Genomic DNA, 27118 nt, shown 5'->3' with positions numbered 1-27118 from the left:
GGAGGCGGGAGGCGGATCTGTCGGTCCCGCGTGGGCCCGCCGACCTGCCTGCAGCCTCTGCCGCCCCCTCCCGGGTAAGGCGGCACAAGGACGCATCCAGGTGGGTGGGCCGAGGACTCGGGGGCGCGGGCACAGACGCCCACCTCTCGCCGGTTCCGGGTCCAAGAAACCCCCGAGCGCAGGAGGAAGATGGGTTCCCGCCATTGCCGGGCTCCGTCCCATTCTCGCCGCACACACCCGGGAAACCGAGGCCGGGAGGGGCCGGGACTCGCTCAAGGTCGCGCCGCGAGCCGGGGCCGGGGGGCGCGCGGAGCCGCTCGGGCCGGGTTGGAGGCGCCCCGAGCTGGAGCCGCGGGGGCGGGTAGCGGGGTGGCGGCGCGGAGCCGGGCTGCGGCGGGGCCCCGGCTGCCGTGTGGCCCGCGTCCGGCAGGGGTGCGCCCGCCGCCAGCCCGGCCCCTCCTCCGAGCGGCCGCCGCTGCCAGAGGCAATCTCTGCCCCGCGCTGGGGGCGCGGCGGGGCTGGCGGGGGGCGGCGGGAGGCGAGGCGAGCTGAGCCCCGGGGAATGCCCTCCGGGGGCGCCGCCTGGGGTGGGGCGGCCCGGCCCTGCAACCCGAGCCGCGGCCCCGGGTTAAAAATACCCCCGGCCCTGCCCTCCCCCGCGCTCCCCTCCCCCGCCCCCGCGGTGCCCTTCCGTCTGGGCCGCAGCGGCCCCTCCCCGGGCACCGCTGTGCCTTTCAGTGATCTGTCCTCGCGCGGGCGCGGCGGCGGTGGGAGGGGCGGGGAGACCCTGGGAGAGAGATAGTCGGAGAAGGGGACGCCGAGATAAGGGGGAGCCGAGGGGAAGCCGGGTAGGAGGCCGAGGAGGAGCAGGAGGAGGGAGGGGGAGAGGAGGGCGGAGGGGCAGCGGGAGGAGGGCGGGGAGGAGCGCTCTTCCTGGTTGGGCCCTGCCCTGAGCCGCCACCCGGGAAGGCAGCCGCAGGGACTGCAGCGATCCCCCAAACACTGCTCCCCCAGGTAAGGAGCTGGGTGTCCCGGCCAGGATTTCCCGACCTCTGGCCACTGCTCTCGGGCTGAGGGGCTGCCCCCCTGCGCCGGGTCTTCTGAGTGCCCGGGACAGGGGCGGCGGCTCGGGAAGCCGCTCAGCCCAGGCAGCCGGCCCAGCCTGCGCTCACCACTGTCTCCAGGGGCTGGGCTGGGGGAAGGCCGGAGGGGTCGGGACGGAGGCCCGGCAGCCCTGGATCACCCAGCCCGTCTCAGGGCGCTGGGGAGGGGGACCCTGGCTGCCTGGAGTTCTCAGCCTCCCAGTCCGGTAAAGGGGCCAGTGCCTAGGGAGCTTGGCTGTTTGGGGAAGGGGTTCCTGTGTTATCTCCCGGCTCTGCCTTGCCCCACCTGCCTGGCCCGCTGAGCCCAGCACTGCGGGCCCGCGACCATGGGAGTCTGGGAAGGGGAGGGGTTAGCATTATGTAGAGTTGGGGAGGGGGTGGCCAGTGCACCGAGGGGCGGAACATCCCTCCTCCTGGTTTCTGGGGGCATAAGGAGGTGGCAGAGAGTCCTGGGTTCTATGAGCGGAGCGGTGAGGTGGGGAAACCCCAGGTTTGGAAAGTAGGGGTGGTCTGGGGCAGGCAGGAGACCCAGTTCTAGCTCTGGAAAGGCCTGGGTTCTGAGCACGCTGGTCTGTCCTGCAGGATGGCTGAGGAGCTCATCACCCCCGTGTACTGCACCGGGGTGTCTGCTCAAGTGCAGAAGCAGCGGGCCAAGGATCTGGGCCTTGGGCGCCATGAAAACGCCATCAAGTACATGGGCCAAGACTATGAGCAGCTGCGGGCTCATTGCCTGCAGAGTGGGGCCCTCTTTCGTGACGAGGCTTTCCCCCCGGTGCCCCAGAGCCTAGGCTACAAGGACCTGGGCCCCAACTCCTCCAAAACTTATGGCATCAAGTGGAAGCGCCCCACGGTGAGAGGAACCCCCTCCCCGGGGTGGGCTCAGTTTACCCCTGTCCTGGGGGAGGAGTGGGAATAGGACTCCAGGTCCCTGGTGGGGAGTGGGCTGTGGGGCGGCTGGGTTCCAGTTTCGGGGGGGGGGGGCTGGCCCAGAGACAGGACTCGGGTCTCTTGCAGGAGCTGCTCTCGAATCCCCAGTTCATTGTGGATGGAGCCACGCGCACAGACATCTGCCAGGGAGCACTGGGTAGGCCTTTGGTTGGGGGGGGTGTTGGGATTCTGAGTGTTTTTTCCAGAGTAGTTCCCCCTGCCTGTTCCTTCCGGCTCTGCCCTAACCCCTCCCTCCCTCCTGCAAGCTCAGGCAGGTTCTGGCTATCAGCACTGGGCTGGTTTGCCTAGATTCCTAGGTCAGGTCTCTTTGTTGAGGGACAGGGTGCCCAGGGAATCCCAGGTTCTCCCAGGAATGGGCATCCATGCTTCCCGGGGAGCAGATGTGCAGAGCAGTCCTGATTGGGTCCCTCCCATCCCAGGGGACTGTTGGCTCCTGGCTGCCATTGCCTCCCTCACCCTCAATGACACGCTTCTTCATCGAGTGGTTCCACACGGCCAAAGCTTCCAGAACGGCTATGCCGGCATCTTCCATTTCCAGGTGAGGAGCCCCGGATCCACCTAGGACCAGGGGAAAAGGGGGTAGCAGGCCCTAGAGGAGGTGAGGACCGGTGACTCACAGCACTCTGATGTTAGGGCAGCTTAAGTCCACACCCTGCGGGGATCGGTCCTCCCTCTAGAAAGAATTTGACCTCTTGATGCCATCTCAGATCTGTCATGTGTGAAACGGCTGGGCAAGGCAGGTATTTCGGCTGGCGGCTTTCCCGTGTGGTTGTGGGTATCAGGAGGAAAGTGCTCGGAGGAATCGAAAGATCTCTGTAGTATTTCCTGGGGGACAAATGCTTTTCCTCCACAGGGTCTCAGTGTCCCATCTGAAGAATGGATAGTGATCCCCTGTGGGAAAACAGACCAGCACAGGTGGCCATCCCCACCGGTGGCGCAAGTGGCCCCTCTCCCCCACCTCCTCCTGCACTTTGGCAGCCTCTAGCCTCTGACAGAGCCCTGCAGAGAAGAAAGAAGGGATTAAATCTGTTTAAACCTGCTACCCCGCTCCTTTCTAAAATATTTTACTTATTTATTTGACAGAGATCACAAGTAGGCAGAGAGGCAGGCAGAAGGAGAGGGGGAAGCACGCTCGCTCCTGAGCAGAGAGCCTGATGTGGGGCTTGATCCCAAGACCCTGAGATCATGACCTGAGCCAAAGGCAGAGGCTTAACCCACTGAGCCACCCAGGACACCCCCCCCCCCATTCCCTTTTTGCACACAGAGCCCATTTCTCAAGTCACACTAAGGAATTCTCAGTCAGCTGATGCTGGGAGAGAGAAACCCCCCACCAACCCTGGATTAGACCCTCTGGCCCTAGTGGCCCCAACCCTGCCCGGGGGATTCCAGGGCCTTCTCCCCTCTGGCCTGTTCAGGGGGTCCTTTTCCCTGTTCCATCCTGCCCTGGGCCTGAGCAGAGCAGACCAGAGGGTCCTAGGGTTGCACCTGCAGGGTCCCGCTCGCAGGGGTGTGGCCTCTCTACCCCGCCCCCTTCCCGCCCTCCTCCAATCCGCTCCTCCCTGGCCTCCTGATTGGCCTGTTCCATACGCCTGCCCCCAAATCCTAACTACTTGGGCCCGCTTCCTCTCCTTGCAAGGCTGTTCTGCACTCCTTCCCACCTACCTGGCACTCCATCGCTTCTGGCCCCAGGCTCTTGATGTCTCTGGTCCTGGGAAGGTCCTGGGCCTGTTTCTCCCGCCATCTCTGAAGCAAACCCATGAATGCAGAAACCGCATCCATCTCGTGGTCTAGATGCCATGTTTTTTGATCCACACTTCCTTTACATGTGTATCCTGTCGCGCACCGCCTCCAGACACACATCCGGACCTACAATGACCTAGAATAAGACCTAGAATGCAGAAGGGAGGGGACTAGGTCCACGAGAGCCAAGCCCCCAGGGCCTTCCAGCCTCTCCATACCTGAGAAAGCACCTTGGTCTGTTTCCAGAGTATCAGTAATGCTGCCCTAAAAACTTTTTAGCTCTGTGAGCATGGTTTGTTTTCCCTTGAAGAAGGCTCCACTGTTCCCTTTTCTGGCCAGGGAAACTGAGATTCAGAGAGGCCACCTCGTTCAGGCTCCTAGATCTGGGGTGCGTGGTCCGGCATCTAGCAGATGGTGGGGCTCAGGTGCTCACCGTGCTCTCGTCCCCTCCAGCTGTGGCAGTTTGGGGAATGGGTGGACGTAGTCGTGGATGACCTGCTGCCCATGAAGGATGGGAAGCTGGTGTTTGTTCACTCTGCCCAAGGCAACGAGTTCTGGAGTGCCCTGCTCGAGAAGGCTTATGCCAAGTGAGTAGGGGCCATGGGCCATGGCAGGGGACCCTGGGGCCTTGTTTGCTGCCAGAGCGCTGACCTGGGGCTGCCCGCAGGGTGAATGGCAGCTATGAGGCCCTCTCCGGGGGCAGCACTTCAGAAGGCTTCGAGGACTTCACAGGCGGGGTCACCGAGTGGTATGAGCTGCGCAAGGCACCCAGCGACCTCTATCAAATCATCCTCAAGGCCCTGGAGCGGGGGTCCCTCCTGGGCTGCTCCATTGACGTGAGTGCACCCAGCCTTGACCCCTGAGCACCCCTCCCCCGCATGACCTGTCTTCTCTTCCAGCGGTTTCCTTTTCCAGCCCAGCCCGGGGCCTTGTCCTGGCCCCAGACTTGGCTCCAGACCCATCACCTCACCCCATCGCTGGATTCTCACCCAGCCTCATCTGTCACCTCAGTCCTGTCTGCCTCCTTCGAGGCTGGTGTCGTTCCTGTCCCCCAGACCTCAGACAGACAGCTTGTTTTCCTGCCCTTCTGCTGCCCGGTGCTGTTGGCCAGTGCTGTTCATCACCTCCCCTGCTGCTTTTCTGTCCTCACCACTTACCCTTGACCTCGGGCTCCTCCCCCCACATCACTGTGTCCTTAGCTCTAACCCCATCCCTGCTCTTGCCCTTCTCCCCCAGTCCTCGCTGACTCAGTTCTGTCCTCACCCCCTTCTCCACCTCACCGCATCCCTCTCCGTGAGGGCCTTGGGGCTCTGGGAGAGCACACGCTATGTGTGTGTGTGCACGTGTGTGTGTGCATGGGTCTGGCCAGCTCTGGCCAAAGCAGTGTCAGTGGGCTGCCCAGGCCCCCCTCCGCCAGTGGTGGCATTGGAGGAGTGACCCTCCCCTTTCAGAGGTGCAGTGTATGTGGGGGCGTTAGGTAGAGTCAGGGTCCCTGCTTGCCACTCTCAGTGGCCGTCGTATGTGTTTGGGGGATGTCTGGGACCTGTGATGCTTGGGACTCACCTCCTGACTGGGGATGCGGGTGCCTGTGGTCCCTGGAACCTGGCCCCTGACCACGACACTTGTGTTGCTGTGCAGATCTCCAGCGTTCTGGACATGGAGGCCATCACCTTCAAGAAGCTGGTGAAGGGCCATGCTTACTCTGTGACAGGGGCCAAGCAGGTAGCAGCCCACATGGGGTTCTTCCCTGGAGGGTGGTTCCCGCCTCCTCTCTTGCCTTTGCCTGTTTGGCTTGCGCCCAGGGCTTGGGGGAAGGGCTGGCTCTTTGACCTCCCAAAGCATGTTACTCGTGGCCCCTGATCCTGAAATGTTTATCTTGCTCTGCCCTGGTTTTCGGTAGCTTGTGTGCATAGCTGCCTCCCTCCACGGTAAATTCCTAGAGAACCGGCTGTATTCCCCCTGCTGCGGTGCTGGGCGCTGAGCAGGACTCCTGAGGGTGACGGGGCGGGAAGTGACTTTTGCTCGAAGCGGGCACTGACGGGAGCTCTGGGGAACAGGTGAACTACCAGGGCCAGATGGTGAGCCTGATCCGGATGCGGAACCCCTGGGGCGAGGTGGAGTGGACGGGAGCCTGGAGTGACGGGTGAGGGGCAGTGGACCCTGGCTGGGGAGGCTGGTCGGGGCTGCCCGCGTCTGTGCTGGGGCTGTGCTCAGGACTGACCGGGGAGGGGGGTTTTGGAGGGCATCTCTGTGTTACTGGTTCTGGGGGACTGTCCCGACACAGTTCAGGCCGAGCATCCTTGGAGCTGGTCCTCCTGTGACAACCCCTGGAATTGGGACATTGGGCTGGACCACACGGAGGCCTTCTGACCGGGGCTCAGGGAGGATGGGCCCCAGGGACGGAGGTCGCGGGTCAGTCCTGCCGGCACCTGGCAGCACCCTCTCCCCCCAGCTCCTCGGAGTGGAATAATGTGGACCCTTACGAGCGGGAGCAGCTCCGGGTGAAGATGGAGGATGGAGAGTTCTGGTGAGCGGCCCCTGCCCTGTCCGGCCCTCTGGGGTTTGCGCTCCAGTTCCCGAGCTCCACAAACCCCACACCTGCACCCTCCCTCTGTGCCCTGGCTGGGGACCGGGGCTCAACTGTGTTCCGGGACCCCAGGATGTCCTTCCGGGACTTCATGCGTGAGTTCACGCGCCTGGAGATCTGCAACCTGACGCCCGATGCGCTCAAGAGCCGGTCCATCCGCAAGTGGAACACGACGCTGTACGAGGGCACCTGGCGGCGGGGGAGCACCGCGGGCGGCTGCCGGAACTACCCAGGTGACCTGACCTCGAGGCCCGCGGGGCACCCAGGGGTGGCGTCTGGGCCTGGCTGCCTCCTGGTTCGCTCACCTTGCTTCCCGCGCGTCTCCTCCCCAAGCCTCCCCGTTTTTCTCATTTGTGAGATGGCCTGGTTGTGCTGACCTCTGAGATTTTCCTCGGGGAGTATCCTTTACTCCTCTTTCTGGAACCTTCCCTCCTGGCTTGCTGTCTTCCTGCCTGGGCCTCCCGCCACTGTTCCCTGAACTTCTGAATCCATGCGGGTGACGTGGGCCACAGCCTGGGCTCTCCATTCCTCCCCACCCACACCCGCAGAGACCCTTTCTTCCACCTTAGTTCAGGCACCCCCCCGGAGGCCCACCGGAGCCTGGCCAGACCTCGCACCCTGACCTCTGCCCTGACCCTTTGGGCCCCCTCCTCCGGCAGCCCTCAGCCTCATCTGACCGTCTGGTCTGTGAAGCCCACTGTTGCTCTGTCCTTCCCCAGTCATTGTGCCTTTTCTTCTCACCAGTTAGAGTCACCATGGCATCTTGTCCCCGCAGACACTCTGGCTCCTGGCTCCCTCTGCTCCTCCCCCTCCCCCGAAGAATCCTAGCTGAACCCTCTCCATCAGCTGCAGGACCACTGAGAGGGGCTGCATATTCCCTGTCACGCAACGGGGGCAGCATTTTCCCTGTAAATTCACAGCCGTGGCCCTCAGAGGACCACCTTGCATGGTTCCCGCCAGTTCCCTTGCCAGTTAGGAACATCTCCACTCCCTCAGATCTGCCTCCGCGGTTACTCCCATCTGCGGACCTGGCCTTGCACTTGAGGGATACCTCTACTTCCCGCAGGGCGCCTCTGGTGTTCGTCCTGCCTGTCTTGGCCTATGCCCGTCATTACTGCTCTCTTGACTGTGACAATGACAGAACTGCCCGTGCTCATGGGGGGCCACCCTTGCCCCTGCTCTGGCTCCTGTTCTCCCACGTGTCTGAAAGCCTTAGGCTCCATCATCCATCACCCCCGGCCTCTGTTCTCCGTTTCCCCCGTCTGAGAGCACCTCTCGTAACCAGACTTCCCCACCCATTGCTCTGCTCCCCTTCAAAGCAAAATGTTCCGGTTCGCTACACTCCCCGTTTCCTTTCAGCTTCCAGTTCAGATTTTTAACCCGCTGTGGTCTAGCTTCCGTCCTCACCGTGCGATCTCTTTGGAAGGCCACCCGTATCTTTGGCTTACCCAGACCCTCCCCCGCCACCGCTCTGTTCCCATGTCCCGTGTCCTCCGTGTTCCCAGCATGGCTCATAGCCCTGTTTTGAAGCATTTTTTCCTCCTTGTGGGGATCCAGTTCCAGTTTTTCCTCAAATAGGCAATAGCTGTGCCCTGCATCATTTATTAAGAAAACTCTCTCCTTTTCTCGCTGCGGTGACGCTCCGTGCGATTGTTCCCGTATCTGTGTGCGTCTCCTTCTGGACTCACCATTCCATCCCTTGGTTTTCTGCTTCTGTGGATAGCACGTTGATTTCATTGCTAGAGATCTGCGAGAAGTCCTTTGGGGGTGGGACAAACGCCTTCAAGAGTCTCTTAGCTATTCGTGCCCTCTGTTTTCCTGTACGAATTTTAGAATCAGCTACTAAGCCTTACAGAGAATCATTTTGAGACTTTATGTGGAATTGCGCTGACACTGTGAATCGATTTGGGGAGAACTGACATCTTTAAAGCTTTGAGTCATCTTATCCAAGAATGTGGCATGTTTCTGTTTTGGTCTTCTTAGTGTCTTTCAATGAAATTTTATAATTTTCATCTAGAAGACTTAAATATCTTTGAGCTTAATTACTAGGTACTGTATCATCTTGTTGCTATTATAAATGGCGTCTCTTCAAATTCTCTTTCCCAAATAACACAGTAACATGCACTTGACCTTTTAAATTTATTTTGTATCCAGCAATCTTTTTTTATTTTTTTTCCCAATAGTGCATGGGGCAAGAGAGTAGTTGGCGGTGGGAGGGGGACACAGGAACAGAATCTTAAGCAAACTTCATGCCCATAGGGCTCCATGTCCTGTCCCTGAGATCATGACCTGAGCTGATATCCAGAGTCAGACACTTAACGGACTGAGCCACCCAGGTGCCCCTCTAGCAAATTTTTTAAACTATAATTTTTTAAAAGCTTTTATTTATTTGAGAGAGAGAGAGAGAGAGACAGAGATAGTTAGAGCAAAAGCAGGGAGGAGAGAAAAGCAGGCCCCCTGCTGAGCAGGGACACCTATGCGGAACTTGATCCCAGGACCCTGGGATCATGACCTGAGCTGAAGGCAGATGCTTAACAACTTAGACACCCAGGCACCAGTGATTTTTTTGTATACCTGCAGTGTTGGGCCATCACCACCACTATCTAATGCCAGAACCTTTTCACTACTCCCCAAAGAAACCTTGTATCCATAAGGATCACTCCCTCTCTCCCTCTCTCTCCCTAAGCCCCTGGGAACCACTGCTCTACATTTTGTCTCTGTAGATTTGTGTCTTCTAGGCATTGTAAATGGGATCATACAACATGTGGCTTTTCATACATGGCTTCTTTCCCTTATTATAATGTTTTCAAAGGCTGTCCCTGTGGCAGCATGCTCCCAGTACTGGATTTCTTTTTTATGGCTGAAAAATACTCCACGGTGTGTATAACACCACCTTACGCTCATTCAGTCATCAGTTGTTGGACATTGAGATTGTTTCTAGTTTTGGGCTCTTATGAGTCGTACTGCCACGAGCATTCATGTACCTATATTTGTGGGAGCAGATGTTCCCTTGGGTCTCTTCTTAGGAGCGAAATTGTTGGGTTGCATGGTAACCCCATGTTTGACTCTGAGGAACTGCCACCTATTTCCTAAAGTGACAGCACCGTGATACATTCCCGCTAGCGCTGTCGGACTTCCGGTTTCTCCACATGCTTGTCAACACTTGTCATTGACCAGGTTTTTTATTGTAGCTGCCCCTGGTGGGTATAAAATGGCATCTCATTGACAATTTGCATTTCCCTAATGATGAATGATGTTGAAAAGAATGTCTTTTCATGTATTCATCGGCCACTTATGTATGTTTTTCAGAGTTGCTATTCAAATAGTCAGGTCATTTTAATTTAATTTTATTTAAGATTTTAATAATTTGACGGAGAGAAAGAGCACAAGCAGGGGGATTGGCAGAGAGAGGGAGAAGCAGTCTCTCCACTGAGCTTGGAACCCAATGTGGGGCTTGATCCCAGGACCCTGGGATCATGACCTGAGTTGAAGGCAGATGCTTAACCGTCAGAGTCACCCAAGCGCCCCCTAGAAGAATTTCAGTTAACTTTGCCAAGATCCATCAGAGGAATCACTGTCTTCTTACAAAATGTATTTCTTAAGTAGTAAGACTTGAAAAGCGTAAGCAGAAAGACTTGAAATTACTCCTTGATCCGGCAGCTGCATTATGGGTACTATGCTAGGCATGAAAACAGCATTAATATCATTGTGTGTCCCCATCAGAGTTCTTGGGTGACCAGGTGGATTGTCAAAGAGCAGTCATATTTCAAAAGGAATCTTATGACAGGAGATCTCAGCAATGGTCTTGAAATGTTCATAAAGCATGTTATAAACAGATGTGCTGTCACAGAGGCTTTGTTATTCCATTCAAAGAGCACAGCTGGGGGCATCTGGCTGGTTAAGTAGGAGGAGCGTGCAACTCTTGATCTCCAGGTCATGAGTTTGAGCCCCAGGTTGGGTGTAGAGATCATGTAAAAAAATTAATAATTTAGAGGGCACAGACAGAGTAGGTTTGGCATAATTCTAAAGAGCCCTAGGATTTATGGAACAATAAATGAGCACTGCCTTCAACTTAAAGTTAACAACTGTGTTAGCCGCTAATGAGAGAGTCAGCCTATCCTTTGACGCCTTGAGAGCAGGCATTGACTTCTCCTCTCCAGCTATGAAAGTCATAGATGGCATCTTCGTCCAATAGAAGGCTGCTTTGTTTACACTGAAAATCTGTTGGTTAGTGTAGCTGCTTGCATTCATGCTCTCAGCTTGATCTGCTGGGAACTTGCTGCTGCCGCTCCTACTTGCTGTGTCTCCTGGCACCTTCATGTTACGGAGTTGGCTTCTTTTCTCAAATGTATGAACCAACGTCTGGTGCCTTCAGACTTTCCTTCTGCAGCTTCCTCACCTCACTCAGCCTTCCCAGAACTGGAGAGAATTAGGACCTTGCTCTGGATTAGGTCTTCGCCTAGGGAACGTTGGGGCTGGTTTGATCTTTTGTCCGGACCACTAAAACTTCTTATCAGTGATAAGGTTATCTCACTTTCTTATCATGTGTTCACTGGAATAGTGCTTTTATTTATTTATTTATTTAATTTTTTTTTTAAGATTTTATTTATTTATTTGACAGACAGAGATCACAAGTAGGCAGAGAGGCCGGCAGAAAGAGAGATTGGAGGAAGCAGGCTCTCCGCGGAGCGGACAGCCCGATGCGGGGCTTGATCCCAGGACCTTGGGATCATGACCTGAGCCGAAGGCAGAGGCTTTAACCCACTGAGCCACCCAGGCGCCCCAGTGCTTTTATTTTTTTAAAGATCTTATTTATTTTGAGAGAGAAAGAGAGTGCACACAGGCCCTTGAGCTGGAGAGGGGTAGAGGGTGAAGCAGATTCCTCACTGAGTGGGGAGCCCCATCTGGGGCTTAATCCCAGGGTCCTGGGATCGAGCCCCGCGTGGGACTCTCTACTCAGCGGGGAGCCTGCTTCCTCCTCTCTCTCTGCCTGCCTCTCTGCCTACGTGTGATCTCTATCTGTCAAATAAATAAATAAATAAAATCTTAAAAAAAAAGAATTTTTCCTTTGTCGTCACAACTTGGCTGTTTGATGCAGGAGGCCTAGCCTTCTGCCCCTTTTGGCTTTTGACACACCTTCCTCATTAAGCTGAATCATTTCTAGTTTTTGATTAAAAGTGGGAGACATGGGACTCTTTCATTTGAACACTCAGAGGCCATTGTAGGGTGATGCACTGGTCTCATTTTAATATTGTTGTGTCTCCAGGAATAGGAAGGCCCCAGAAGAGGGAGAAAGGTGGACAGCTGATGGGTGGAATTGTTAGAACACGCATGGCATTTGTTTAAGTGGGTACAACTTGTAGTACCCCCAAATAAGCACAATAGTAGTGTAAGAGATCACTGATCACTGTAGTACCATATATGGTGTGAGATAGGTGCCCAGCTGAATTCGTGTGCGTGTGGACATCAGTTGTTTCAGCATGATCTGTTGACAAAACTACGTTTTCCCCATTGAATGGTCTTGGCACCCATGGTAAAAATCAGTTGGCCATCTATGTATATGGGTTTGTTTTGGGACTCAGTCCTTTTCTTTTAGTTTATATATCCCTTTTTTATTTTAAGATTTTATTTATTCATTCATTTACTCATTCATTCACTCAGAGAGCATGTGTGAGGGAGAGAGAATCCCAAGCAGACTCCATGCTCAGCAAAGAGCCCAACGCAGGGCTCGATCTCACAACCCTGAGATCGTGATCTGAGGTGAAATCAGGAGTCAGATGCTTAACTGACTGAGCCACCCACACACCCCTCTATATCCATTCTTAAGCCTGTACCACAATGTTATAGTTACTGTAGCAATTACTGTAGCTTTGTAGTAAGCTTTGAAATCCGGAAGTGTGAGTCTTCTACCTTTTGCGTTTTTTTTCATAATCATTATGACTTCTGGGCCCCTTATAATTCCATATGAGTCTGAGGATAATGCTTTTCCACTTCTGTGAAGAAAGGTGTTGGAATTTTAGTAAAGATTATATCGAATCTGCAGATCACTTCCGATAGTGTTGACATTTTAATAATACTAAATTATCTGATCCATGAACTTGGGGTATCTTTTTATTTTTTCATTAATTTCTTTCAGCAATGTTTTGACGTTTTCAGTGTTAAGTTTTTCAGCTCCTTTGTTAAATTTATATCTAGGTAGTTTATTCTTTTGTATACTGTTGTAAAGGAATTATTTTACTAATTTCCTTTTTCAATTGTTCATTGTTGGTGTATGGAAACACAATTGATTTTTGTGTCTTGAGCTTCGTAATCTGCAGCTTTGCTGACTTTGATACTAGTTCTCGTAACTTTCTTGTGGATTCTTCATGTTTTTCTATATACAGGATCATGTTATTTGCAAATGGAAATAGTTTTTTTCCTTTGCAATTTGAATGCCTTTTTTTCTCCCCTTGACTAATTGCTCTAGCTAGAGCTTCCCATACCATGGTTATATAGCAGTGGTATAAGCAGGCATCTTGTTCCTGGTCTTAGGGTGAAAGTTGCAGTCTCTGAGTATGATATTACTGGCTTTTCTATAAACATTCTTTGTCATATTGAGGTCATGCCATTTTGTTCCTAGTGGGTATTTTTTTTTTTTAAGATTTTATTTATTTGATAGAGAAACAGTGAGAGAGGGACACAAGCAGGGGGGGTGGGAGAAGGAGAAGCAGGCTTCCTGCTGACCAAGGAGCCCGACATGGGGCTCGATCCCAGGACCTGGGATCATGACCCGAGCCCAAGGCAGATGCTTAATGACTGAACCACCCAAGCGCCCCTATTCTTAGTTTTCTGAATTTTTTTTTTTATCATGAATGTGTGTTGGACTTCATGAAATGCCTTTTCTATATCAATTACGATGATCATGTAGGTTTTCCCCCTTTCTTCTGTTAATGTAATATATATATTACATTGGTTGATTTTCTTATGTTGAAACTATCCCTCATTCCTGAGATAAATCCTGTTTCATGGGGTCTGATCCTTTTAAGATACCTTTGGATTTGATTTGCTAGTATTTTGGGGGGATTTTTACTTTGATATTTATAAGTGATGTCCTGTGATTTTCTTGGGATGTCTTTATCTGGCTTTGGTGTCAAGGTAGTGTCACATAGAATGAGTTGGTTTATCAAAAAGAAATGATCATGTAAATGAGAAATCATGTAGAATAGTAATTAAAACACTATGTGCCTGTATTTAAAACAAAATCTGAGATCAATAACCTGTAAAATTGCAAACTAAACCCAAAGCAAGCATAAGAAAGGAAATAATAAGGATGAAAGTCCAAAGAAAGGAATCAGAGAATAGAGAAACAATAGAGAAAAATCAGGGAGATCAATAGTCAGTCCTTTGAAAAGCTCAGCAAAATTGGCAAATCTTTAGCCAAACTAAACAAGAAAAAAGAAGACTCCAGTTAGTAAAATCAGGAATTAAAGAGAGAACATGACTACAAACCCAACAGAAATAAATGGATTATAAGGAGATACTGTGAATAATTGTGTGCCAACAAATCAGCTAACCTAGATGAAATGGACAAGTTCCTAGAAAGAGACAGGCTACCAACATTGACTTAAGGAAAACAGAAAATCTGAATATGCCTGTATTGAGATTGAGCCTATAACCAAACCTCCCAGTTATAACCTGCTAATTATTCTTTTACAATCTGTATGAGATCATTGCTTTGAAATAAATAGAAGCTGGTTCTGCAGGCCAGCACGTGGTGAGTTTTCCTCTGTGTCCCCACATTCTCAATAAGACTGGCCAACACTTACCTGTTTTGTATTATATGCCAAGCATTCCTCTAAGTATTTGAAGTGCAGTAACTTGCTTAACTTTCACACTGACCCTACGAGGTAGGTACTTTCATTATTACGTGTTTAACAGTTAAGGAAGGTGGGTCACTAAGAAGTGGCGGAGCTGGGATTTGAACCCAGGATTGCAGCCCTGCAGTCTGTTCTCTTGACCATGACACAGTTCTGAGGGCTAGGGGGAATGCTTTATAATTGTTCACCATATGAAACTTAATCTGTTAATTACTGGAAGAGGGAGGATAAAATCAAACCCCCTCCTGATGGTTTTGCTGATTTTCCCTTTATATGTCAGTTATTTTTCTCTACATGTTCTGCATTATGATATTAGGTGCATCAGGCTTAGAATTGTTTTCAGTTGCTAGTGAATTGAACCTGTTTTGTTGTTACTTAATGGCTACCTTTTTTGGTAACAATTTTTTTTTTTTTTTTAAGATTCTGTTTATATGTTTGACAGAAGAAGAGAGAGCAAGAGAGGGAACACAAGCAGGGAGAGTGGGAGAGGGAGAAGCAGGGTCCCCGCAGAGCAGGGAGCCCAGTGTGGGGCTCGATCCTCGGACCCTGGAATCGTGACCTGAGCCGAAGGCAGATGCTTAGTGACTGAGTGACCCAGGCTCCCCCTTCAGTAACAAATCTTGTAGTTTTAAGTATATTTCACTCAATGTCACTATAGCAATTACAGTTTTCTTCTGGTAATTTTGTGGTATGTTTCACTATACTCTGTGATGTCTGATCTTTTCTAAAGCTCAGTGTTTTAGTTGTTATCTTTCATAAACTGACTGTAGCTGGCTTTTTAATAATCTGTTTGAAAAATTTTGCCATTTGATTAGAAAAGTTTAATCCACTTACAGTTACAGTGATTACTAATAACTTTGCATTTATTTCAGCAGACTTACTGCACATTTTATTTGTCCCTCCTGTTATGCCTTATTTTGGATTGAATTCTTTAACCTTTTTCTCTGCTGGCTTTTCAGTCTATGAATTTGGAAGATATACTTTTTTTTTTAAGATTTTTTATTTATATATTTGACAGAGAAAGAGACTCAGCGAGAGAGGGAACACAAGCAGGGGGAATGGGAGAGGGAGAAGCAGGCTTCCCGCTGAGCAGAGAGCCTGATGTGGGGCTCTATCCTAGGACCCTGGGATCCTGACCCAAGCTAAGGCAGATGCTTAACGACTGAGCCACCCAGGCAGCCCCGAAGATATACGTTCTTAATACATTCTGAAGTTAGTTGATCAATATCTTTACCCTCCTCCTGAACGATGCAAAGACCTTAGACTACTTAACTTGGCTCACCCCTCCCTTTGTTTAATATGCTGTTTTTAGATTTTAATTCTAAACACTTTTCTTAATATCTTTATATTTAATTCTTAAATATCATCATCATCACTATTTGATATAGTCCATATTCATTAGATTTTCCACATAATTTTTTTCTCACCATTTTCACAACTTTCGTCTGAGACCATTTTCCATCTCCCCGAAATACACCCTTTGTGTTTCTTACTGTCCGTCTCCTCCTCCCTCTCCTTCCGTAAACGTTCTCAGTAGCTCTGTAAAATGCCCTCATAGGGTGTTTATTCTCAACAGTTCTCTGAACACAGAATTCTGGATTGTGAGACTTCCCAGCCCATTGAAGGAAGTTGTTACTCTTCATTCTGCTTCTGTTGCTCCGGGAGTCAGACTCTGTCTCCCATGCCTCCTGCGATGCTTTGTCTTTTCTGTTTTAAGATTGTTTACCTTTGATACTCTGTCATTTCACCATGATGTACTGAAGTGTGGATTTGTTTTCATTCCTCTTTGGAGTCATTGGACTTTGTCCATCTGCAAATTGATGTGTTCAGACAATTCTAGAAAATTTTTAGTCATGAGCTTCTAGAATAGCAGCTCTGTCTTACACTCTTCGTTTTTTTCCTTTTAGAATTCCAATCTAATGTAAGCTGGAACTTCTTGCTTTGTCGTCTGTGTCTCTTAACATCGCTTCAGTTTTCCATCTAATCTCCCTGGGTCACATTTTGGAGCGTTCCTTCCATTCTCAATACTCTAATGTCTTTTTTTAAAAAAAAATATTTTATTTATTTATATGACAGACAGAGATCACAAGTAGGCAGAGAGGCAGGCAGAGAGAGAGGAGGAAGCAGGCTTCTTACTGAGCAGAAAGCCTGATTCAGGGCTCGATCCAAGGACCCTGAGATCATGACCTGAGTCAAAGGCAGAGGCTTAACCCACTGAGCCATCCAGGTGCCCCTGTTGGTTAATCCTTCTAACAAGTACTTAATTTTGTTTAAAAATTTATGTCTAGAAGTTCTGATGTCTCTTTTTCAAATCTGTTCATTCTTCCTCATATTTTCAAGTTTTTCATTTATTTCTTTAAATATATGTCTAGTCTTTTTTATATGCTGTGTCTGATTATTGCAATATCTGAAGTCTTGGTGGGTTGGTTTTTGTCCACTGTGGCTGCTGGTTTTTACTCCTCATGCCTTCTTTCCTTGTGAGATTTTTTTTTTAAATTTTATTTATTTGTCAGCATAAGCAGAGGAGCAGCAGGCAGTGGGAGAAGCAGACACGCCACTGAGCAAGGAGCCTCACGTGGGTCTCGATCCTGGGACCCTGGGATCATGACCTGAGCGAAAGGCAGATACTTAACCGACTGAGCCACCCAGACGCCCCTGCATTGTGAGATTTTTGACCCATTTGGCCTACAAGTTCATGGGTGGGAGGTCTTGGAGTCCTTGGGTAAAGTTGGGTTCCTCGAGTGTTTCTGTCAGTCACCTGGGATGCTGCTAACCCAGGACTCTTTCAAAAACAAATTCTCTCCTTAAGATTTCCTTGATCCCACAGGCAGCATGAAGTAAAACCCAAGTTTGGGGCTCCTGGGTGGCTCAGTGGGTTAAAGCCTCTGCCTTCAACTCGGGTCATGGTCCCAGGGTCCTGGGATTGAGCCCTGCATTGGGCTCTCTGCTCAGCGGGGAGCCTGCTTCCTTCTCTCTCTCTGCCTGCCTCTCTGCCTACTTGTGATCTCTATCAAATAAATAAAATATTAAAATGAAATAAATAAATAAATAAAACCACAAGCTCTCTTGAAGGCTTGTGGGTGTAAATTCTCCGGGAGATTTTCCCCCCTTCTTCCCAATGGGGTTTATTTTTCTTTCACTATTAACACTGTTGGCATTCCTCATAGGGTCTCAGTTATATCACCAGGATCTCCTATTAGATTTTTTTTTTTTTTAAGATTTTATTTATTTACTTAGAGAGTGAGCAAGAGGGAGAGAGAGAAAGCGCATGAGCCAGGGGAGGGGCAGAGAACCAGACTCCCCGCTGAGCAGGGAGCCCGATGCCGGACTCCATCCCAGGACCCTGGGATCACAACCTGAGCCAAAAGCAGGCGCTTAACTGCCTGAGCCACCCAGGTGCCATCCTATTAGATTTGGTCTCCTGTGCCAGAACCCAGGGCTCAGGGTTTCCAGGAGTCAGCAGAAGTCCTTTGGCGTTATTTACCTTGTAGGCTCCTAGTGTCCTTTTTGTTTGTTTGTTTAAAGATTATGTTTATTTATTTGAGAGAAAAAGCATGAGCAGGAGAGGCAGAGGGAGAAGGGCAAGCAGACTCTGCTGAGTGGGGAGCCTGACATGGGGCTTGCTTGATCCCAGGACCCCGAGACTGTGACCAGAGCCGGAGTCAGACACACAACCTGCCGAGCCACCCAGGTCCCCTACCTCATGTCGATTTTTTAAAAAGGCTTTACTGGGTGCCTGGGTGACTCAGTCATTAAGTGTCTGCCTTTGGCTGGGGTCATGATCCCAGGGTCCTGGGATCCAGCCCCCAATCGGAATCCCTGCTCAGCGGGAAGCCTGCTTCTCCCTCTCCCACTCCCCTTGCTTGTGTTCCCTCCCTAGCTGTGTGTCTCTCTGTCAAAAAAATAAATAAAATCTTAAAAAAAAAATAAAAATAAAAAAAGACTTTACTGAGATGTAGTTCACTTATGATACAATTCACCTACCTCAAGTATAAAAATCACTGTTTATTTTCATATATTGTAGATCTATCACCACATCAATTTTAGAACATTTTTTTTTAAGATTTATTTATTTGACAGAGATCACAAGTAGGCAGAGAGGCAGGCAGAGATAGAGGAAGGGAAGCAGGTTCCCTGCTGAGCAGAAAGCCCGATTCGGGGCTCGATCCCAAGACCCTGAGATTATGACCTGAGCCGAAGGCAGAGGCTTTAATCCACTGAGCCACCCAGGCGCCCCTAGAACATTTTTTAGCCCCCAAAGAAACCACACACCCCATGGCTGTCACTCCTGAGCCCTTCTTCCTCCTCGTTCCTCCGTAACCCCCCACACCCCGTTGCGTGGATTTGCCTGTTTGTACACTCACCCATGTTAAGAGTGTGCATCTGTGCTCCATTCCTTTTTTGTTGCTGAGTAATATTCCATCATTTGGTTATGCCACAATTTTCCTGTCTGTTCCTCAGTTGATGGACAATTGGGTTATTTCTGCATTTGGATATTATAAATGATGCAACTAAGAGCACTCACATGCAAGTTTTTGTGTGGATGTACATTTTTGCTTACTTGGGGATGTACCTCAGATTGGAAGTGCAAGGTCATAGGGTCATTCTGTGTTTAACCATTCGAAGAACTGGCGGACTGTTCTGCGCAGTGGCTGCCCCTTTGTGCACCCCCACCAGCCCTGTCGGAGGTTCTGCTCTCCACATCCTGGCTGGCACTTGAGCGCATTTCATTTTGGTTAATGTCACCTTGTGTGGGGGGGAGGGGAATGCCGTGGCTTATTCGTGTCTAAAAAGTGGTTTCGAGTATTGTATCCAGCACCTGGTTGTTTTAGGGGCTGTGGGCCGCTGAATCACCCAACTGCCAGAAATGTCTTTGTCACCCTTGCAGCTCTGAGGCCTCCTGTCAGACCCTGCTTTCTCTTTTTCTTCCCTAGGTCATTGTCCACACAGCAGTTACCCAAATCTTTTCGGGCCCCTTCTGGTGCAAGCCTGTTGGGGCTGGGGAGGTCCTTTTGCTCTTCGATTCAAACCACACTCCTTACCACCCACCCTGCTCCTGCCCCTTTGCCACCTTTCTGGATCCCCCGTGCTCGCTGGAGTCCGATGCTGCCTTAGATCCTGGCTGTCCCTCATGTGTGGGGCTCTTGGTTCTCTCTTCTGCTGCCCAGGGTCTTCCCAGGGCTTCTCCTTTCCATCTCTCTCAATTATCACCTCCTCGGAGATGCCCGGCCTGACGACCTCCAGCTTGCTTATTTTTGTAACTGTTCTGTCAGTTACACTGACTTGCTCATACTTTGCTCCCCTCCTGGAATGCGAGCTTAGGAGGGTAGGGACCGTGTGTCCCCGCTGCAGGGCTGTCACAGGGCACACGGTGCACACTTAGAACTGTTTGTTGGATGACTGGGTGAACAGACACGCAGAGGGGCCACTCCACCCTGTTCCTCCTCTGATTCCTGCCGACCACCCACCTCCTGCAGCGACCTTCTGGGTCAATCCCCAGTTCAAGATCCGGCTGGAGGAGACGGATGATGCAGACGACGACTACGGGGGTCGCGAGTCAGGCTGCAGCTTCGTGCTCGCCCTCATGCAGAAGCACCGTCGCCGCGAGCGCCGCTTTGGCCGGGACATGGAGACCATTGGCTTCGCGGTCTATGAGGTGAGCCCGGGGAGTTGGCCCAGAACCAGCGGAGAAGCCTGCTGGCGAGTTCCAGCAGGGGGCGCCAGAGGACCCTGCTGCCATAGCGTTCAGGCAGGAGGCCTGGGACACTGTCCCCAGAGGCACCTGCTGAAGTCGCTCTTGGGTAGAGGGATTTGGCTTAGTTGACAACTGGGAGGTAGCTTTTAGGGGACAGGCTTGGGCTTGGCTTCAGAAAGAAGTAGGCATGTGTGTGTCCTGGTGGAGTAGTGAGCTCCCTGTCTTAGAAGTGTATAAGCAGAGGCTGGCTTGGGAGGGCCCCGCTTCACCCCTTATGTTTAAGACACAAACTTCTGGACCTTGCTGGTAGGGGCAAAGAATGACTGCGGTCTTGACCCAGGCCCAGAGCTCCTGGTCGCAGACTGGTATAGACCTCTGATGTCCCTGGCCTTTGGGACATGGCAGCTGGCCACCTGGGGTCTGTCCGGGGGTTCTCTGATTCAGAGCCAAGGCCCAGGGCATTCTGAGGATGAAGAGAACCCTGCCTCCTGCCTGAAGAGGACCAGGCTCCCTTTCCTGAGGTCCTGCGATCCCGCTCTGCTGTGATGATGGGTCTGCGGCCACCAGTGGTCCTGGGCTCTGCCTCCTGGTGTCTTCAACCCATCATTCTTAAGAACTCAGGACCTCTGCCCAGGAAATGCTGCCCCCCACCCCCAGCTCTGGGCCAGGCGCAGGTCTCTTAACTCCTCCATCTCTCTGGCAGGTCCCTCCGGAGGTAGGTGTGACACCAGAACCACCTGGATTTCCATACCCCTGAACACAGGGGGCCTGACGGTGCCCAGAGGGGAGCAAGATGGCTCGCGCATAGAGAGTTAAGAAGTCACCTCCTCTTATGGCTCGCTAACTGCCCTCCTCCCCTCTCCCGGGGCTGGGGGCAGACACTGCTGTTCTGGGCGCCAGGGCAGGTAACAAGTGAGGGAGCTGGATTTGAACCCTGGCCCTCAGAGCAGTTCCCCCCCCCACCCCGCCCTCTCCCACACACCTGAGGCTCTTCCTGTCTTGCTGTTTCCCCTGAGTGAGCGCTGGCTGCGGCTGCCCGGGATAGCTAAATACTCCGCAGCCCTCAGCAAGCTGCCTTAGCTCCAAGCCTCAGTGTCAGCGAGAACACCAGCTCACATGGCCCGCGTGAGCTTTAAACGAGGGCCCCACCCCCCGGAACGTACCTGTGTTGAGTGACTTGGGGAATAATCGTGGGAATGTTTCTTCAGTGGTGCCCTAGAATCCCCGTCCACCTCCAGAGTGTCTCCTCGCCGCCGCCCTGTGCGGTAGGCAGGGTTGTCGCCTGCGCCGGACCCATGAGGAAACAGACGAAACCATTTGTCAGAGTTGTCAGGGTCTGGGTCAGTGGGCGGCTCCTGGGGGGACAGGGGCGTGGCCATCTGCAGCCCCGCCCCCTCCTTGCTTCCGGCCAGCTGGTGGGCCAGCCCGCAGTGCACCTGAAGCGGGACTTCTTCCTGGCGAACTCCTCGCGGGCGCGCTCAGAGCAGTTCATCAACCTGCGGGAGGTCAGCACCCGCTTCCGCCTGCCGCCCGGGGAGTACGTGGTGGTGCCCTCCACCTTCGAGCCCAACAAGGAGGGGGACTTCGTGCTGCGCTTCTTCTCGGAGAAGAGCGCAGGGACCCAGTGAGTCGAGAGCCTCTCGCCAGTGCCTGCTCCCCACCTGCTTGGGGTCTCCCTGCGCCCTCCTGACTGGACCCCCCCTCTCCCCACCCCTGCAGGGAGCTGGACGACCAGATCCAGGCCAATCTCCCTGATGAGGTGCGTGCCCTACCCACCCCCCACACTCCCTACCCCCTGCCTTCCTCTTCTGCCCTCAACCTGGGTGTGTCGTGGGGACCTGGGCGTCTTGGCTCCTGCGAGGAGCTGTGAGAGGGATCCTGATCCCTCATCCGCCCAGCACCTGACAGTTTGCAAAGGCTTTTGAGGTAATAGTGGTGCGAGATCCCTGAGCTCGTCTCTTTCGGGTTTTTGCTGAGCTCCTTGGTCACCCGGTTTCCTCCATGACAACCGTGTCAGGATGCCGTCACCCTGTTCCCCTTCAGCGAGAAGCTCAAGTTCAGGGAGGTTCGGGAACTTGCCCCCCCATCACAGATCTGAAGGGTGCCCAGTTTGGGCCACAGAGCCCTGGGCAGGTGGACGGGCCGCGGGGGGGGGGGGGGGGGCGGGTCTAGATTCCCACTTTCCAGGTGAGAAGAGTGAGGCTCCGAGACGTGATGAGGGGGCAGGTGGTGACGAGTGGTCCCAGCCTCGCTCCTGACCTGCTCTCCTCTGCTCTCCATCCAGCAAGTGCTCTCAGAAGAGGAGATTGACGCGAGTTTCAAGACCCTCTTCAGGCAGCTGGCAGGGGAGGTAGGCTGGGTGGGCTGGGGTGAGGGGCTCCGGGGCAGCAGGGGGCAGCCTTTCCCCAGGGTGGGTGGTGCCATCCGTCTCCCCCCCCAGGACATGGAGATCAGCGTCAAGGAGCTGCAGACCATTCTGAACAGGATCATCAGCAAACGTGAGCGTCCCGGCACCTCTCCGCCCTGGGTCCTCGCTTCCTCTGAACTCCACAATCTGGGCTTCTGCTCCCACATTGAGCCAAACCCAAGTCCTCGGTGTTCGTGGGCGGGGCAAGCCCCCACTGCCTTTCTGAGCCCTGCTCACCCCACTTCCCTCTCGGACTCCTTCCACCATCTGGCCGGTCCCTGTTCTCTGCCCGAGTGCCGGGGCTCAGTGTTGTTCTAGAAGCGGAGCTGTTGACAAGCACCATAGTATGAAGGAGAAGCCCACCCCCCTCAAGAAGATACACCCCAGGGCCGGGCCAAGTGGCATCAAGCAGAACGAGGCTGGCTCCCCCTCCACTCCCCCCCATGTGCACAGCCAAGGGCAGCCACCCCCGACCTTCCCTTTGCCCCCGCCTCCGACCTCCTTCCACGCTGCTCCCTCAGCCCAGAGCCCTCTCCTCTGGCCCCGCGGTGGGGCCCGTGGCAAACCCCAGCCCTGCCGTGGCCGCCTTGGCCTCACGTTCGTACTGCGTCTGTCCCACGTCTGTTTGGCACTGACTCCCTTTCATTTGTGGCTCTTCTCTGGCAGGGACATGGCTGATGGCACACCAGCTTGATTGTTCTAGTACTTTAAACCGTGCTAACGATAAAAATGACCTGACGCACCCACTCTGCTAGACTTTCCATGCCAGGCGCCAGGAATCGTGCTCGCCTGGTCCCCGTCCCCCTGGGGACCCCTGCGCGGTGCCGCAGAAGCTTGCGGGGTTGAGGTGTTGGAACTGGTTTTCTTGCAGACAAGGACTTGCGTACCAAGGGCTTCAGCCTGGAGTCGTGCCGCAGCATGGTGAACCTCATGGACGTATCCTTCGCTTCTGTTTCCTGAGGCTGCTTGGGTTGGGCAGCGAGTGGGAGAGGGACACCCTGTGACCTCTCCCAGGAACAGTGCAGAGAAAGGGACAAAAGCCCTGTCAAGTGTGGACAGACAAGCTCTTTTCTCGGGCAACTTCCCGTTGACTGGGAAGGGGAAACGGAGGCACAGGCTTTGTGTTGAGTGAGCGATAGAGCAGGGTCTAGGTCCTTGAGTGACCTTCAAGTTGGTGCTTTTTGTATCCTCTGAACCCAACCCCCCTGGCTTTGCAGGTTCCTGCCTCTTCCCGTCTCCCCTCACCTTGAGGTCAGTCTCCCCTTCTTCCCGGTTGTTCTCACCCTGTGCCTGGTTTAAGCTGCCCTTTTAAAAATATTTATTAGAGAGCGAGGGTGCACACATGCGCACGAGCAGGGAAGAGGCAGAGGCAGAGGGAGAAGCAGGTTCCCTGCTCAGCAGGGAACCTGATGCGGGGCTCGATCTCTGGACCCCGAGATCATGACCTGGGCTGAAGGCAGATGCTTACCCAAATGAGCCTCCCACGCGCCCCTGGTTTAAGCTTCTTAACAGTAGCCACCAGCGGGACGGCAACGGGAAACTGGGCCTGGTGGAGTTTAACATCCTGTGGAACCGAATCCGGAATTACCTGGTGGGTGGTCCCTCAGCCCTGCTGGTGCCCGCCCTCTGCTGTGGCCTCGATCCCAGGCAGGGCCTGTGCCCACCCTGGGGCCACGTCTCCAGATCCCAGCCCCTGGCCCACCTTTCGGGTCTTTCCCCTGCACCCTCATCAAGCCCACACCCTGGGGGGTGGCGGGAAGGGCTGGGTGCCTCCCTCGGCCCGGCCCTCACCCTCTGCTCCCTGCTCTAGTCCATCTTCCGGAAGTTTGACTTGGACAAGTCGGGCAGCATGAGCGCCTACGAGATGCGGATGGCCATAGAGTCTGCGGGTAAGGCCTGAGTGCCAGAGGCCCGATGGCCCCAGGCCGATTCCCCACTAGTGACCCAGGGTGGCAGGCTAGCACACTGTCCTTGTCCCTGGGATGGTGGTGATGATTGGTTGTGGCATCCTGTGGGGACTGAGCTAAGTGCTTTGTCAGCATTTCCTTTTGTCCTCTGCAGCCTGACTGGGCAAGGGTCTCTTACTATCTCCACTGTACGCCGAAGAAAGTAGGGCTCAGAGAGGGAAAGTGACTGGCCTGCTGCCACACAGCCAGGGTGGGGTGGAGCTTGGTGCCTGAGCCTCGAGTGAGGGAGGTGCGTGTCCGGATGAGGCCAGGGCTTTCCGCACAAATAAAACTTGACCCCTGGGCCCTCTGGCCCCTGATTCCCTGGGGCTGTCAGGCCCTCGCTCCCTCTGGGGCTGGCACTTGCTTGCCCAGCCCCTCCCAGCAGCAGGCCCTACTCAGGAGGCCTTCAGGCCTTGGAGCTGCAGGGCTCACCCTGCCCCCTGCCTCCAGTCCCCCTCCCTGTCCCCTCGGGCCAGGCCATGCCTCCCTGGCCCTTACCCACTCTCCCGGGCCAGGCTTCAAGCTCAACAAGAAGCTGTATGAGCTCATTATCACCCGCTACTCGGAGCCAGACCTGGCCGTGGACTTCGACAACTTCGTGTGCTGCCTAGTGCGGCTGGAGACCATGTTCCGTGAGTGCCCCGTCGGGCTCCTGCCTCTGGTTCTGTCTCTCATCAGCTGTGGGGGAATGACAGGGCAATAGGGAGAGATAGGACAGACGTGCCATGGCGTGTGCCAGAGAGGTGAAGGGCGCGGCACTTGGGACCCTGCAGGCTGAGTGCTGGGAGGTTAGGGGAGCGGGAACCTGGCAGCAGCGGGGCTCGGGCAGCAGGAAGAGCGGTTTCCCCGGCAGGCACAGGTGAGGGCTTGGGGTGCTGTGGGGATGGGGAATGAGGGGCAGGGTGGGTCCTGGTCTTGTAGGAATGTTCTACTGGGTTCTCAGTGCCAGAACATCTTCTTTTGAATGTAGGATTTTTCAAAACTCTGGACACGGATCTGGATGGTGTCGTGACCTTTGATCTGTTCAAGGTGGGCACTGCCCTTGGCTGTGGCAGGGGAGGGCATTTAGGGTTGGTGGAACTTCCTTACCTGCTCGGGGGGTAGCAAGCCTAGGGCTTCAGACCCAGCTCCAAAGGCCAGGCCTCCTGGGTCCTTGAAGGAGGGGGTGGGGTCGCCTGGGTCCAGGGAAGGGAGCAGGGAGGGAGGGCCGGGCTCCGGGAGGTCTCTGCGGCGCTCCTTCCCCCAGAGGGCCCCCTCCCACCTGCCCTCAGTGGGTGAAGCGACAGTGTCTTCTGGGGCGGGAGGCTGGACTTGGCGTCTCTGCTGTCCCCGCCTGACCCGTCTCTCCACCCCCCACCCCCGGCAGTGGTTACAGCTGACCATGTTTGCATGAGGCAGGGGCTCAGGCCCCCTTGCTGTGTTCCTCTCGCTCGTCTGCCAAGCCATGCCTTCCCGCCATGCCACAGCAGGCCACACCAGCTGCAAGTGCCTTCCTCGGAGCGGGAGGTGGCCTCGTCCTCCTGTCCTACATGTCCCAGCTGCCGCGGCTCATCTGCTCTGCGCAGAGCCGTGTGGCCTTCCCTGCCTTTGCCCTCTGTGGGCTGGGGGGAGGCAGGGGGGGACTCGTCTGCCCCTCCGGTCTCCAAACAAGGAAGGCAGCTCTCGCTTGTCCCTGCCTCAGGATGGGGCTCCAGGGGGAGCCGACAGCCCCCGGCCTCCTGGTGTCCCGACGGTGTCCAGAGCCCCCCTCCGCCCCGCCACCCAGTGTCACCTGCAGACCTTCAGACAGAACCACTAGCTCTGCACAGTTACAGCCCAGCTGTGCAGGGCCCTTCCCAGCCGAGGCCTCCTCCTGGGCCTGGGAAGGCCCGCTCCTTCCTGCGCAGAAGCCCGTGTCCCTCCTCTCTGTGGCCTGCCCTGCCCCACCTGCCAGCCAGGAGTCGCTGGGCCTGAGGGGTAGTCGGGTGCTCCCTCCCCCGCTCCTTCCTTTTTTATATTGGTGACTTTAACGGGGACTCTTCAGGGACTGGTGTACCAGTAATGGGGGTGCCAGAGGCACCTGGGTATGGGGTGGGGTGGGGATCTCACATTTCCATGCCGAGAAACCCCAAACAATAAAGGAAAAGGCCCCACCCCTGTGTCCGGAGTGTATTTCTGCCCCAAGCTGCTGCCCAGGAAGGCACCAGCAAGCCTGGAGCTGGAGGGACAGCCCAGGGCCTCCCACCATCCCCTCGCTGCGGCTCCTCCTGGGGGGGCTCACACCCCTGCTGGAGTCCGGGTACCTAGGAAGCTGGGGAGGATGGGGCTCCCAGCTGCAGGGGCAAGGCCATACTGGGGAGGTCCCCCTGACCAGCCTTGCTGGTCCCCTGTGCCCTAACTCGAAGCCCCAGAGGCCTGACCCCTGCCCTCCATGTACGCTCCGCCCGGAAGGTTCCGGCTGCAACCCGAACTCCCACTGAGCACAAACCTGACCCCCCAGGAAGCTTCCAGAACACAAGGGCCTCCTTCACCCGGACACCTGCAGCTTATGTAAGCTGCTCAGCCCCTCTGGGTCGCAGCTTTTCTTACCAGAGATAAGAGTGGCTTGCGGTGAGGGTAGAAGAGAGAGGACAGTGGGAAGCGGGGGGAGGTGGGGGTACGCCACAAACTAGGATGGTGTCTGCAGGGCAGAGGCTGACGGAGCCTGGGGTGGGGATGGTGGCTGCCCTCGGCGGCTGGGGGAGGCCCAGATAGAGCCCCGAGTGGCAGACGTCCTGGGCACTGCTTGCCACAGGCTGGTTCAGGGCCTGGACTCCCTGTCCCGAGCAGCATTTGGCCCCCAGGAGCCCTAGAG

The 27118-nt window shown here is 54.1% G+C and overlaps 1 protein-coding gene across 4 annotated transcripts; it reads left to right on the top strand.

Annotated features, from left to right (window-relative positions):
- Nucleotides 1-26417, top strand: CAPN1 (calpain 1). Of its 4 annotated transcripts, none has more exons than XM_059401707.1 (22): nucleotides 1-100; nucleotides 1686-1953; nucleotides 2118-2187; nucleotides 2471-2589; nucleotides 4245-4378; nucleotides 4459-4627; nucleotides 5430-5513; nucleotides 5849-5934; nucleotides 6244-6318; nucleotides 6451-6611; nucleotides 19712-19890; nucleotides 20633-20644; nucleotides 21342-21553; nucleotides 21649-21688; nucleotides 22214-22279; nucleotides 22370-22427; nucleotides 23208-23272; nucleotides 23859-23927; nucleotides 24147-24225; nucleotides 24801-24917; nucleotides 25256-25314; nucleotides 25652-26417. In XM_059401707.1, the coding sequence occupies exons 2-22, from the start codon at nucleotides 1687-1689 to the stop codon at nucleotides 25676-25678; spliced, it is 2148 nt and encodes a 715-aa protein (XP_059257690.1). In that variant the 5' UTR covers nucleotides 1-100; nucleotide 1686; the 3' UTR covers nucleotides 25679-26417. The 4 variants fall into 4 exon arrangements, with proteins under 4 accessions (XP_059257690.1, XP_059257700.1, XP_059257680.1 ...); XM_059401717.1 differs by lacking the exon at nucleotides 1-100 and adding an exon at nucleotides 150-277; XM_059401697.1 differs by lacking the exon at nucleotides 1-100 and adding an exon at nucleotides 541-848.
- Nucleotides 26418-27118: the final 701 nt, after the last annotated feature.

The sequence above is a fragment of the Mustela nigripes genome, chromosome 1, assembly GCF_022355385.1.
Source record: "Mustela nigripes isolate SB6536 chromosome 1, MUSNIG.SB6536, whole genome shotgun sequence".
Lineage (NCBI taxonomy): Eukaryota > Metazoa > Chordata > Mammalia > Carnivora > Mustelidae > Mustela > Mustela nigripes.
Note: the sequence above shows the minus strand (reverse complement) of the source record. Positions and strands in the feature narration are given on the sequence as shown.

What these genes read in the sequence shown, in the direction of transcription:
- CAPN1 (XM_059401707.1), top strand. Translation starts at nt 1,687, where the DNA reads ATGGCTGAGGAGCTCATCACCCCCGTGTACTGCACCGGGGTGTCTGCT. An exon ending in CATCTGCCAGGGAGCACTGG is followed by an intron (nt 2,188 to 2,470) that starts GTAGGCCTTTGG and finishes CTCCCATCCCAG; the next exon opens with GGGACTGTTGGCTCCTGGCT. An exon ending in TCCTGGGCTGCTCCATTGAC is followed by an intron (nt 4,628 to 5,429) that starts GTGAGTGCACCC and finishes GTTGCTGTGCAG; the next exon opens with ATCTCCAGCGTTCTGGACAT.